Below are 15,131 nucleotides of genomic sequence, written 5' to 3' on the forward strand. Positions count from 1 at the left end.
AGAGATGCAAAATATGCTGGGGTTTTTTTTACTGTTCAGGAGCTTTGTACAGCTTGATGCTCCTGGGCTGCAGCAGTGAGTTCCCACCATGTTTTAGCACACCCAACCTCTCTAGTGGCTACCTGACTACTCTCTGGAAGTCCGGAGGAAGGGGGGGGCATTTAGTGGGGTCCTGGAGCATCAGCCAGGTTCAATGCCCAATTGTTCCCTGCCACTCTGGCACCAACCTCAAAATGGCACCTCTAGTGGCAGTCTAGCATGACTACCACTTGGGGCCCAACCAACATCCTAAATCTGCCGTTATTTTGCAACTGAAAAGTGTTATTTTAGTTTATTTAGTCAGAGTCTGCAAATTGGCACTTTGCAAAATTAAAATAACACTCTTTTTAGCTACAATAGCATAATAACATCAGATTTAGGAAGTTGCTTGGGAAATTTTCCATATATGGAAATATGACCCCCCCCCCCTAGTGGTAGTCATGAGAAACTGTTGCCAGGGATCTCATTTTGAGGTTAGCGCCAGAGTGGCTAAGAGAGATTAGGCAACTGATGTACTCCTGGATAACCAATATTAGTCCTTATATATATATATATATATAAACAGTATAAATAAATAATTTTATCCACACTTAAGATTTTGAAGAAATTTCATCAAAGACCAAAAACAGAAAATGTACAACTCAAAATGCAATCATGTTGGTGTAGTAGCTGCTAACCTGGAGGAATACATTCAATAGTGTCTAGATTTTTGGGTTTTGGAACTTTGATGAAATGTCTCAAAATCTTAAGTGTGGATAAAATTCTTTATTCAAATATATATAAGGATTAACTGGAGATGGATACAATGTGACAAGATGGTGGTTGTAGCCAGAAAGATGTCTTTGTGGGAGATTGATTTTGACTATTCACCTCTAGCCTGGACAGTGAAGCTTATCTGTAGATATATTATAAATGTAACATAGATGCATATATGCCCCTATAAAATAGGTTCGTTCAATTACCCACTTTTCCTGCCAAAGCGCACAAATTTCCTCACCTGTGCATTTATTAATTTACATGTATAGTTTATAAAATTAAACAAGTTTACATTGTAACTCTTCTGCTGCTCTGCCCAGACCATATCTCCAGGAATACCTATCTGCAGATTATGCAAAAGCAGACACAATCTTTTGCCGTGCACCTCCTTTTTAAATGTGTATACCCCATGTGCAATTTTATAAAAGCCTATTTCTGCAATGCAAAACACACTTTACACAAGAAAAGCTTTATTAAATTATCCCTAGAATGTTTTCAGATTCTTTTTTGTAAATCCAGTAATCACAGAGTTGGGAGAGATCATTGAACAGGTCCCAACAATATGCCAAGATAGATAAACAAAACGGGGATTGGGACATACCGGAATTTGGTGTAGTGGGTGAATTTGTCTGATTATTTTGAACTGCTGCTGCTACAGCATGTGCTGCGGTCACAGCCGTTTTTGCAGCATAAAGGTTGGCTTCTTCCTGAAATTTTCCAATGTTCTTCTTGTACCTGATTCTCTTGTTACCAAACCAGTTGGAAACCTGTGGGAGAAGAATACAAACAACTAAAGTAGGCATGTTTGGGTTCATCAAGTACAGAATTTTTAGCCTTCACACTAAGATCTGCTGGATATGGAAATCTAATATAATAAAAGGCTAAGCCGCGCATGTGCACTCCCATCGCGTGTTCCGTTTTCCGTGCGCTGTAGGGCACCTCAGATAGGAGTGCGCATGCATGCAAAACACCCTCTCCTCCCCCGAGGCGGATGTCGGATACGGCAGCTATCGGCCGTGCTGTTCTTCGGTCTGCCCTGCTCCTGCGAAGAGGCGCCGCCGCCGCGTCTTTCAACTAAGCTAAGGAGCTGGGCACACTGATCCAGGGGAGCTTTTAAAATCTTCAGGCACAAGCCCGACCTCCAAACCCCCCTGCCGCCATCTATTTTCCCCCTCCTCCCTCTCGCCTACTCACAGCGTTTAACCACTGGCCTCACTATCTTCTCTCCACTGCGGCCCGCCCTCTCACAACTTCCTGTTTCCGCTAGGGTTGGCCGCAGTTTAGAGAAGACACCGAGGCCAGCAACAGCGCAGTGCAGCGCTTTTCTTTGAGGCAAGTAGAGCGTATTCAGGAAATGAATGCTGATGGATGGGGGGAAGGGAACAGTGGGAGCAGGCAAGGGGTGGGTGCATAGGGAAGGGGGGAATGCTGCTGCTACACAGGGAAAGGGGGGAATGTTGCTGCTCAGGGAAGGAGAGAATGCTGCTTCTGTACAGGGAAGTGTGAGGGAATGCTGCTATACTGGGAAGGGGGAATGCTGCTGCACAGGGAAGGGGGAGGGGAATGCTGTTGCTGCTACACAGAGAAGGAGGGGAATGCTGATGTTGCTGCACAGGAAAGTGGTGGAGGGGGGAAGGGAAAGGGGGCCAGGGAGCAATCTTGGTTTGCTTTGGGGGGGAGAAAAAAGAGGGCCAGGCAGGCAGCGCACGAGAATGAAAGACAGCAGGCAGGGAGAGAGACAGAAAGAAATAAACACAGACAAACAAAGGGGGCCAGGGAGAGAGACAGACAGAAAGAAAGACAGACAGACAGTGGGAGGGAGAGAGACAAAGAAAGGAAGAAATAGACAGGGGCAGAGAGAGATATAGAAAGAAAGAAAGACAGATAGACATATTCTAGCACCTGTTAATGTAACGGGCTTAATGACTAGTTAAGTAATAATCAAGGATCAGTTATAGGTATAAGCATAGCAAAAATGGATACATATGGGGTTATTCATGACAACTACGTCTTATAACTTGTTGTCTTGATTAAAATGGAAAACCAACTGCTTACAAGGAAGCATTTGTCAAGTCAAATGCAAGGACCCATAAAGGTGAGGTCTGGTTAAGAAAGAGAGAGCATGAAAGTGGGTTGAAAAGAAACGTAATTGTTCTTTGTTTTTGGGCTGGAACAACCTTGGCAGCTATACAATTAGAATCAAGATTGGCCAGATGAAAATGAAAGAAAAAATATAAATATATAAATAAATCAATGAATGAAATGTTGCCTTGCTTTGAACAAAACTGTACTACTGCCAAAGAGTTCCCTTAGCTGTAAATATTAACTTTAAATGTCATGGTTCTCTACAGTTTCAGAACAAGGTGAAGTATAAAGGGGAGGGAGTAGAAGGAAGGTCCTAATTTCAGGATTTAGAACAGCATTCAGTTCAATCTTTTAGAAGCCTGAATACCACATTATCTCTAAAGCCTTAATATACAGTATAAACATCTAGGGGACATGGTCGAAGCCTATTCAATAATGAAACCTGGGTGCCAAGGTTCAGTTTTGGAATACTAGCATAACCCAGTATTAGATTGCCGAACATTTACGCCAGTGAGTTGGCATAACCAAGTGTCTAAATATGACAGGGATGTATATATCTTACAGTATGTTTGTAAATGGAAGCCTAGGCCCTGTCCTGCCCATATTCCTCCCATATGTACACCTTCCTTGCAAATACAAGCTAAGTAAGCTACACAGGTATTTAAAGGGCGTAGACACCCTGTTTGCACTATTGCAGGAATATGTGCACATACATGCACAAGTGATAGTATTCTAGGAATGTATGCATGCAAGGGACACGTACATATGGATGCCTAGTTTATAGAATTCTCTTTTAGTGGGTAATGTTCAGCCCATGGCAGTCAGAAGTTGCTTTTGGGGTTGTTTTTTTTTAAATGATACTCATCATGGGATTTGTTTATTTTTAATATCTAGCTACTCAGTGCCAGGCCATACTTGAACAACAGTGCTGAAAATCCAGGTATAAAGTGGCTACCAGTATTCCTTTGGGTACTGGTACCATTCTGCCTATTTACTACTACTTATCATTTCTATGGTGCTGCCAAATGCCCACAGTGCTGTACATTAACCATGAAAAGACAATCCCTGCTCAATAGAGCTTACAATCTAATCAGAAAAACAGGATAAATGGGGTAGGGCGTGACAAAATAGACATGAGTACTTTTTCTGTCCTAACCTCAGTGATGTAGTGAGGGGGGGGGAAAACGGGGCACTATCTTGGGGGGGACACTGGCACCTCTCCTCTCTGCCCACCCACCTCTTCAAAATCTTCAGAAGTGAACAGCATCTCCTAGCTGTTGCTCGTGCTGGCTGAGGCTGAGGGAAAGCTGAGGCCATTGCGAGCAGCAGCTAGGAGGTGCTGCCACTAAAGATTTTGAAGAGGTACATAGGGGTGTGCAATGGGGAAAAGGTACAGGGGCACATTTGGCACAGTGATGCTGGGTACCACCAGGTTGGGCACCTCCTTCCTTGCCCTGCTGCTGCCCAACCTTACTCAAGATAGGTACCCATTCAGTAGAATGAATGTAGCTACTACCCAAATAGCACTTGGCTGCACATCAACTCCATTAAGCACATAAGCACATAAGCATTGCCTCTGCCGAGTCAGACCATAGGTCCATCATGCCCAGCAGTCCGCTCCCGCGGCGGCCCCCCAGGTCAATGACCTGTAGTGATCTATTACTCAAGAGCATTCTTGGACTGTCCCCAGCCCTATATGGATAGTCCTGGGGCACTTAGGGACAGATTCTATAATTGGGTGCCTAAAAAGATAGGTATCTAAATTTAGGCACCTATTTCATGTCATTCACACTTAGGCGCCCATTATAGAATCGTGCCTACATTATAGCCGCCTAAGTACTTTAGAGAATCACGCCTAATGGTGCCTAAGTCTTTGTCCATCCCTAAACACGCCTACTTTGCAGTTAGGCACCATAAGATAGGTGCCTATCTTATGTAGAAGCGTGCCTTAATAAACTATGAGCTTATTAAGGGCTCCTTTTACAAAGCTGCGCTAGCGGTTTTATCACACAGACCGGATTAGCGTGCGTGTTAGCCGGAAATCTACCGCCTGCTCAAAAGGAGGCAGTAGCGGCTAGCGCATGCGGCAATTTAGCATGCGCTATTCCGCGCATTAAGGCCCTAGCGCGGCTTTGTAAAGGGAGCCTTAAATCTTATAATTAAAACCAATATACTAATTAACCTTTTCCTATTGTAATAAATTTTACATTACGCCGGTTCCAATCGTAATTATTTTAGCAAAGTTTTGTATTATTCACTGTTATCATTTACGGCTGTTGTAAACATAATGTAAATAAGTCATAAGTCTGTAAATTCAAATATTTTGTGTTCCTGGCTCTTTATTAGTATGGGACATACGATGGCAACGACATTTTTGGAATGTCCCGTCATCCGGGACACACGATAGGAAAAGGTTAATGTAAGTGCCTATTTATTTAGGCACCTATCTTTGGTGCCTTTTATAGAATCTCCCTCTTAATGATCATTTTCAACAGCATGCTGCTGAAAATTTCTTTTTTTTTTTTAATTTCTTTATTCTTTTTCAAACTTACATCAAGTGCACAAAAAGAACAACATGAAATACTATCATATAACACTTGAACATCATACATTATATTCTTAATATGTAAATTAATGAAAAACCCTCCCCCTCCCATCTTTCTATACAATCATTAAAACTATCATATTCCTTCAAAGTTTCAATTTTGCTACATCTTATCTTCCAATCCCCCCACCCCCCCTATGTATATTATCAAAGAAAAATGATGCCTATTCACTACAAAAATCAACTATCGGTCTCCATATCTTTAAAAAATTTTTATAACTTCCTTTCTGTATTGCACTCTGGTCAGCACTGTTTATCTAGGTAGCAGTGCTTGTTACCTGGATAGACCAATTTAAATAACAGGCTGTCAATTGGGAAAGTAGGATAGTGAAGCTCTGTGAAAAAATAAAAATAGTTACTTTTCAATAGTTTGTAAAATATCTACTTAAAAACAAATATTTTGTTGTTAGAATGTAACTTTATAAAAAAAAAAAAAAATCATGATCTTAATTCAAAGCCCTATGCCAATCTCCAACATCGCCTATAGAGCAAAGTAAATGGGATCATTCTCTGACATTACACAAAAGCAACCCAATGAAACTGGGAAATAATGAAGTTATGTGATGAACTGATGACTTAGTTCACATCAAAAAGCAACCATTTTCTAGCTTACAGGAATAACCTTTCCTCCCCTACCTTATGCATAGGGGCAACAGAGCCTCGGACTCTATGGGGAGCCGTATTTCATACCTACAGATTGCCATGTATTGTAAAGGCATGAAATCATAAAACAGGATTACCTGAATAAGACTCTAGTTTTATAACCTGGACATACAGATGTCAGATACAGTTAAACTGCTGTTCTTACAATATATTATGAAAGCCAAAGCAGTCACCAAAATAAAGTGGTTCTCTTTTCCTTCACGTAAAGATGGCATGATAAAGATGAACAAAAATATAATAGCCTCTACATACAGCAGATAATGTCTGTGTTGGGCAGCATTAGTGTGATTGATCTTTCTATATGTTATATTGATAATTTTCATGTTATATTATTATTATTATTTTTTTTTTTTTAAAAGCCCGTATAAACATAGGCAGCAAGTTGTAATCAACTGAAAGAATTACAAAGTGATGTGAATTTTGGACTTGAGATATAATTACTTCTCTTTCCAAATCTGAATTCAAGGAGACTTGCAAATTGGTACCCACGGGGCAGGATTAATTCTTCGAGGGCCCCTAGGCACACAAGTACACTGGGCCCCCTGGCCCTGCCCCACCCCCATTTATTTACCTGTTTTCTTCTTTACTTCTTTATTTCAACTTGATTTCTTTTTTTCTTTTATTTTAAAATTCAAAACAAAGATTACAGTGTACAGTTTTTCTTCTATGTAACCCCCAAACATCTCTGAACAAATCTCTCCTTCCTTCCCTTCCCACCTACTTGTCTTTCCATATATATACAAAAGTGTACTGCATCCTTGATTCATCATCCCTCCAGGTCCAGTAGCAGCTCTCCCTTTCTTTGCCCCTGTTCAGCAGTAGCTCCCTCTTCACCATCTTCCATTTCCAGTCCAGTGTGGCAACTCTCTAACTCCCCTGACCAGCAGAAGCAGTGCCCCCTTCCCCCCCAAACAGCTCTAGCTCCCCCTTTTCCTTTCACCCCTTACATCAGCAGCTCCCCCTTCATCATCCTCCATTTCCAGTCCAATGTGGCACCTCTCTAGCCCAACCCTGACCAGCAAAAGCAGCTCCCCTCCCCCCAACCAGTTCTAGATCTCCTTCCCACTTTCACCCCTACCAGCAACAGCTTCCCTTTCCACATCCAACCAGTGGCAACAGCACCTTCGATTTCTTGGACTAGCAGCAGTAGCAGCTCAGTGCTTTAACTTGCCAGCAGCAGTGTCAGTAGCGTCAGCACAACGATTCACTTAGGCAGCCTTGGGCCTTTGTTGGATCGTGCCAACCTCTGAGGAAAAAGGAAGTTGCATTATCAGAGGTGGGCTGCGAACCAGCAAAGGCCCCAAGGCTGCCTAAGTGAATCACTGCGCTGCCGCTACTGGCACTGCTCCAGGCAACTTAGAACACTGAAAGCTGCTGTGAGGGGAGGGGAGGAAACCACTGTTAGTCTGGAGGCTGGAAAGAAAGCCACTGCTATTTGACCAGGGGCAGAGGGGGCGGGGAAGAGAGGAAAGCAAAACACAGGAGTGAGAAATAAGGAGTGAGGAAGACCCCCCTGACCTCCTCGGACCCGAGGCACGTGCCTATTAGGGCTACCCTTTAATCCAGCCCTGGGTATACAAGTTATTTCCTTGGCCAAGTACAGTCTATATTATACTGGAGGCAATGGAAGCTAAAGTGTCTTACCCAAGATTACAAGGAACATCAGTGGAAAAAGCAGCATTTGAACCCGGACTTCTTTGGTTCATACCTGCTATTTAACCATTAGGTGGCTATTCCCTCTTACTGGTCTACACATAATATCCATGTTGGTATTCTCCATTAGGCAAACATACTTAGCTAATCATATTTACTTCCAAAATACTTTTTAAATTAAGTTCTTTTATTTTGTATGTAACAGGGTTTAAAAAATAAAAAGTTGTTTGAACATGCATTATAAAGCACTCTGCTAATTCTTTCCTCATTTTTAAATGCACAAAGCACCAGATTAAATGAAACCCCAAAATGGATGCAAAAAGATTTAGGGCTCCTTTTATGAAGCCGCGTTAGCGGTTTTAGCGGCTTTTTTAGCAGCTTTTTAGCGCATGCTAAACCTGCGCTACGCAGCTAGAACTAACGCCAGCTCAATGCTGGAGTTAGCGTCTAGCGCGGCTGGCAGTTTAGCGTGCACTATTACATGCATTAAACCGCTAACGCGGCTTCGTAAAAGGAGATCTTAATGTCTTTTCCATGTCATCTTTAAAAAAGCTTCTACTATTAAATAAATCTAATGCATGCTAATTTATCCAGTTTTAATTTATACTTCTCAGTTTTTACAAAGTAAATAAAAGAAAAGAATAAAGTGCAGGTTTACTAAGTGCAATAAGGTTTTGCACTTACCAAGTGATATGTGCAAAACTAGATTATGCTAAGTGTAAAGCCTTGTGGTAAATGTAGGTGGCAAGCGTAAGATGTGCCCTACATTACTGCACAAAGCAGGCCCTTACCCCCTTATCCCACAGGCACCAAGTTACAGCCTGGGATGACAGTGCCAACCCTCCACACTATCGGCCCAAGCATATAATGCAGCCTCAGCCCTACACCTGTCAACATATTGAACTTCCTGACAGCATTACCTGCATCTCCCCTTTTCCCCAGCTCCCAAATGTATCAATACTGTGATCAACCCCCCATTTGAATCCTTTCACCCAATCCAAAACCTCCTTCGATATCTGAACCTCCAAGATTGCCTCTCCTTACTCCCCCCCCATCTGACAACCTCCTCTATATTCAAAACCTCAAGATCACCCCTCCCCCAGCTCTGCCCCATCAGTTTTCAGCAACAAAATCAAATAGTAAATACTAAGGGGGTAATATCTGGGTACTGGAATTAAATATCCTAGTATGTGGAATGGCCAGCACTTTAATGGATAAATGCCAATATTCAGCCTTCATCTGGTTAAGTTAAATTGGCCAATGATAGGAATGCTATTTATGTAGTCCTGTTTGGCTGATTAACTTAAGAGTTTAAGGACTGACCACTTATATGGTTAAGTGTTGACTCCGCCTGAACTCTGTCCGTAGATTGCTCATACATTAACAGGTAAGTGTTGCTGAATATTCTCTCAGGGCCTACTCAATGCAATTAACTGGCTTTGAATATCAGCTCATAAATAGCTGTCATGATCCCTAGTAGTAGTCTTGTACTATCCTTCTATATATAAAGACTATGCTAGGGATCAAGGCAGCCATTTTGTTGCAGGAGAGAATGGGGATCCTGATCTGTCTAACCAGCCCACCAGAGAAAAGACCTCCCCCACCCCCACTAAGTCACAGGGGCTCTCAAGCTAAATTTGTATGAGCAGGGGAAAGGTTGATTGCCTATCAGGGGAGGGGGTATGAAAAGGAGGCAGAACTACTTACGCATCCTGTTTAAGGGAGAGGGGCATCAGGGGGTTCAGATATGGTGAGGGGTGTCAGGGCAGGGGGAGAAGTGAACTTTGGAGTTTGGATACAAAGGAGGATGTCAGATCAGAAGGAGAGAGCATCTTGGTTACCAGCAGTCTGGTAATGTGATTGCACTTACTGCCTCGTCTTGAGGTGGTGGTTTGGGCAGCCATGTTTTGGGCAGTATGTTTTTGCATATGGTACTGACCCACATGCTAGCTACCATCTATGGCCACACCTCTGCTCCACCTCTATCACATCCAATCAGTTAATGCAGAGTTTTGCCCCACTAGCCGTTTTAATTTGCATTAGAGGCTAACAATGTGCTAACTGCAAAAGTGCGGTAAAACTTATATTAGCTGCGTAACACAGATTAGTAAACATTTCTCTAAGAAGAGGACAGCATCTTTGACAATCTAGACAAAGGATAAATTAAAGATGTATGCAAAGCAGACACAAAAAGCAAGAAAAAAATTAATACTGTTTGTCACTATGGGGATTTGAAGCAATGTTTGAATTGTCCATATTGGGATAAAGATCAGAGATTCTTTTTACCTGTGGGCTTTGTACTAATTATTAAAATTGAAGTAAATGCCTATTTCAATTTGAAACAGGGCAAGTGGGCATTTAAACTTTGAAAATATAGCACATGTACTTTTCCTGCCATGATCTAATACTCACCGCATGTCCCTTTAGCCACACTAAGGGCTAAATAACAGCTAATTAATGGAGGAGAAATGCTTCTTTACTCAACAAAATCTCTTTGAAAATTGTCCTCATGCCAATGATTCAACAAATGGCAGCCACTCAATATGGTTTTTGTAGCGTGTACTATCAGTAAAGTCTTGGCAAAAAGACACACATTACTGATTTTCATATACTTCTATATGTCTATAAGTTTACCCAGGACTTCCCAAAAGTGCTATCACTAATATATAACTCTTACTCTGTTAGCATCAGCTCAGCTGTTTTGCTATCTGATCATGAAACATCAGCAAAAATAAACATTTTGCAGAGTTTCTTTACTTATCAGCATTTTGGGATAATTTCAGTTTTGCATCACATGACTGGTAGGTCACATTCCGTATCATTATGCAAGAGGCATAGTGGTAACTTGATTTGTGAGAGATTGTGATGCCAATTGTTTCCATAATATTTTGGAATTTGTTTTTGAAGATAATTAATGAAACGTTCGCCATCTTAAATTTAATAAGGAAGAGATATCTAATACTTTGTCTTTCCAGGCTGATTCTCTGATGTATTCTATATATTGCACTTAATATTACCTTGTCAGTCAGAAAAGCAATAATAGATTAATGAAACCTACCAAATAATTATTCTGGAAAATCTGATTACTGCTTTATTAACAGCTTCATAATTGAAGAATCTCTGTACATCAACTTTATCATCCATGGATATGGGAGAATCCTCTGTTTATGCACACCTCTGGACCAATCAAACAATAGCTATCACTAATAAAGGTTTATTTAATTCTCACAGTAAAATTTTAATATCACTAGCAGCCTGGGGAAGCATCAGCAAGTGGATTTGCCTGACATCAGATCGTTTCCTTTCTGCTAGTCCCACCACTTCTTAATCTTTAATACCAAGGCAATTAAAATTAATGGCCACTCATCCAGAGCCACTCTGGGCAGTGTTTCCTTGACATCTATTGCTTGATGGGATTACCTAGAGGTTAAACTAACAAGCCAGGTTTAATTGAAAGCAATGAAAGGAGCAGTGATCATACGTTATGTTTAACCTGCATACCATATCTAAATGAAGAAGTAAAAACGGAAAACTGTTTTTCACATTAAAATGTGTTTCACATTCACATTAGGGGATTTTTAGCACTGCAATGCCTGCTTTAGGAAACTGACTTTAAATAGCTGGAGCCATAATTAATTTATAATTCTACAACCAAGCCTTAAAATGATTTCATTTAATATTTCATTAAGATTATTCACGATTAACCTTTGCAACGCCTTAAGATCTAGCAAATGCAAAAAGGTAATAATTTGGTCAAATATATCTGTATGAGCTTGAACACAACAGTAATACAAATCTAAGGCATTTGCAGCTTAAAGTTTGCTAGAAGTAATACTGATGCATCTTTTAACCTGGTAATAATGTGTGAAGAAAACAGATGGGCTAAATTAGTTTTAGAAAACTATATTTCAGTTCTGAAGGATGTCTATCCTAGAGTTTAATCTTTGATATTATACTCAAGCTTTGCTGCTTGAAAGGTTATTGTGTGGTATTTATTGGTGCATTTCTTAACTGCTTCACGATCTTGAATTTCTAGCTTAAAAACAAGTAATGTGCCATAGACAGCTAATGAACGAGAGCACACAGATGCCAGTAATAAGCCAAGAATATCACATCAATACCCCGATTAGATACAGTATTAATCGAAGGATTTTTAATAAAGCTCTACTAAATAATTTCTAACATTGCTTTTTCAAGCACCCCATACTGAATGGACCATGATTCCTAATGAAATGCTGTGTGCATATTATTATTGCAGAGATAAACCAAATATGCAAATAATTTAGGGCCATCCTATGATTGTTAATTATGTCTTTTTCTCTTATGCAAAATTCAATGGTGAACAAAAATAAAACAGAGTAGTAAATATGCCCACCAGAGACGCAGGATGTCTCCTGAGCTGGATCAAATATTTTTTCTGCCGTATGAGAAAAATAAATGCCGCATGCTGAATATTTCTAAACATTCCACTAATTGCACAGTTCTGAAATATGGCAGAATAGAGGTTATTGCTTTCTATACCAAAAGTATCTCGGTAATGATCTGGATTTTGTAAAGCATGTTTTACTTGACAAGAAAGAAAAAAAAAAAAAAGCATAACATGCAATGGCTTGGTAGCTTAGTGATAGTCCTGCAACATATTAAAAAAAAAAAAAAAAAAAAAGGATTTAATTCCTAGTCCCCACCATTGGGAATTCTAGGAAGGCAGTCTTCAGTCCTCAAGGGATGAGGGAGGTGGTAGCAGGAAATTTCAGCCTTTACATCATGGGATGCTTCCTAAGCAGACTCACTAAGGGCTAGCTTTTTTAGGGCACGCAGGTAATTACCGCACACTACACTGCGCGCTATGCTTAAAGAACTAACGCCAGCTCAATGCTGGCGTTAAGGACTAGCGCACGTGGCAATGTAGCGTGCACTATTCTGCGTGTTAAAGCCCTAATGCAACTTAGTAAAAGGAGCCCTAAGTTTTGGAAAGAATCATGGTCTGTGGCTCTAGGCCAGGAACTAGAGAATGGCACGGTGACAAAATTCATCACCGTTCCCGTCCCCGCGGATAACTGCGGGAAACCATCTTCATGTCATTCTTTAAGGAGAGAGGGAAAAATCAGAGTATAATTGGGCACAACCACTAACCCGCAAGCTTTGCTTTGAAGAATGCTGGTGTAGAAGGACCGAGGTTGAAATAGACACTAGAAAATGACATGGGATTATTTCCCGCGGTTATCTGCGGGGACGGGAACGGTGATGAATTTTGTCACCGTGTCATTCTCTACCAGGAACCATCACTGCAATAGCTGGATTAGTTCAAAGGGCTGTATAATGTTAGTGGAGGACAGGACTAGGTAATTATAAATAAAAGCTTAGGGTGCCTTAGCCAAATAGATACCGACCCCAAATTAACTAGAATCCCAAAGGAGCAGGAGGCAATTGCCAGGTAAGAAACAAACAAACAAAAAAGAAAACAAACTATAAAAAATTATTTACAAGTAGACAGCATCCTCAAATAAATTGGATAATTGCTATTGTAACTTCTATTAAAAATGTTCTACACAGGCTGCACTATGTTTTGTATCTTTATAATGCTGCTTTCCATTTGTTTTGGAGTGCTGTACTAGGACTAGAATTATTGAGAATCGAGTTTAACTTCTTGAATGAACTATTCATTAAAAAGATTTGGGTCAATATTTAAACCCTGCAGTTTTTTTGTTGTTTTTTTTTTAATGCTGGCCATGGAATTTAAATCAGTCACATATATTTGAAGGTGCATAATAAATCATTTAAATCAGTCACCCTAAATTCAGAGGCTGTACATATTCAGCAGCTGTTTGTAAACAGAGTGGTTTAATTTAAGAAAGCCTTTTAGGATCCCATCAGTGGAGATATACTGTAGATGACCAGTGGATGATATTATGACCACTTCACTTAAATACAAACATAAGTAATATTTTTTTTTAAAAAACAAACACATTACTAGAAATTACAACCTGTAATACTTATTTTTAACTATGTTTGCATTTCTTGTTTATTGTCTAAAAAATAAGTTCAAATTGCACTGAAAATTGTTTAATATTTAATTGCCTAATAAAATTAAGCTTTCATAAAATATTTAATATCATTTCTTCCTGATGACTTAAGACCAATTAATTTGCCTTAACTACATATAGCATTTCAAATAATATGGTTTCAATTATCTCTGTTAATTGCAACAATAGGTGTTTGTCATATCAAATATTTAATTTAGAAGATATATAAGCTTTCCATATTCGGAGCAGTAGTTTATTTTTCTTTATAAACTACACTTAAGGGTATGATTTATGTTCATGCTTTACAAATACAGCACAGGTTGTGACATCAGTAGAGTGAAAACAATAGCAGTAGAAATATCTACCATTCACAGTTATTCCTTGTAAAATTTTCTGCAACTTCTTAGCTCCAGCTAGATATGCTAGATTTGAAATTGAGCATTTTCACTCCTGCCTCTGATGCATCAACTGAAAAAAAGGTATGTTGTGATTGTATGATTTATATTCTACCTAATCCACAATGGAGCTGGTGGCAGGACGGCACTGTGTTTTTACAAGACATTTAATGTAGACATGCGGTAGGAGGGAGGGAAGGAGTAGATGTTGGTGAAGGGACGAAGCAGTGAGAGCTGCCTAGCAGGTACACTGGCTGGTAGCAAGATGCCGATCCCAGCCTCGCAAGAGATGCTCTTTCCTTGCAAGATCCCCGTTGAGCCCTTTTACAATACTACTGGCAATTTTGGGGGAGGCCATGGCCGCTGTGCACCCCCACCCCGTTCCTACACCTATGGAAAGGGTAGATGTGAATTGTTTGTTCACTCTTTCCAAAAATACTAGGACTAGGGGGCATGCAATGAAGCTACTAAGGCATAGATTTAAAACAGACCAGAGAAAACATTTCTTCATACAAAGTGTAAATAAACTTTGGCATTTCTTGGAAGAGAATGTGATGAAATCAGTCTTCTTAGCAGGGTTTAAAAAAGTTTGGGTAATTTCTTAAAAGAGAAGTCCATAGGCCATTATTGAGATGGTTTGGGGAAATCAACTGCTTATTCCTAGGATAAGCAGCATGAAATCTGTTTACTACTTAGGATCTAGCTAGGTACTTGGGACCTAGGTTGGCCACTATTGGAAACAGGATGCTGGGCTTGATGAACCTTCAGTATGCCCCAGTATGGCAGTTCTTATATTCTTATGTTATTTGTTCAGGGGCTTACATTTCCCTGGTTTCAGTCTTAGCTCACCATTGATCTTTTGGGTTCACCACTCTCTTGTCTCTTCAATTGCAAAATTACTCATTTCAGGGT

General features: G+C 40.2%; 1 protein-coding gene across 3 annotated transcripts in view; it reads right to left on the minus strand.

Annotated features, from left to right (window-relative positions):
- The window catches only part of PBX3 (PBX homeobox 3), a 426,198-nt gene that overhangs the window by 47,744 nt on the left and 363,323 nt on the right, over positions 1 to 15,131 (minus strand). For all 3 annotated transcript variants that reach the window (XM_033960083.1, XM_033960085.1, XM_033960084.1), the window contains one exon: positions 1,397 to 1,562. In XM_033960083.1, the coding sequence (XP_033815974.1) occupies positions 1,397 to 1,562 (166 nt within the window). The remainder of the gene's footprint in view (positions 1 to 1,396; positions 1,563 to 15,131) is intronic.

This window comes from Geotrypetes seraphini, chromosome 10, assembly GCF_902459505.1.
Source record: "Geotrypetes seraphini chromosome 10, aGeoSer1.1, whole genome shotgun sequence".
In the NCBI taxonomy this organism is placed as follows: Eukaryota; Metazoa; Chordata; class Amphibia; order Gymnophiona; family Dermophiidae; genus Geotrypetes; species Geotrypetes seraphini.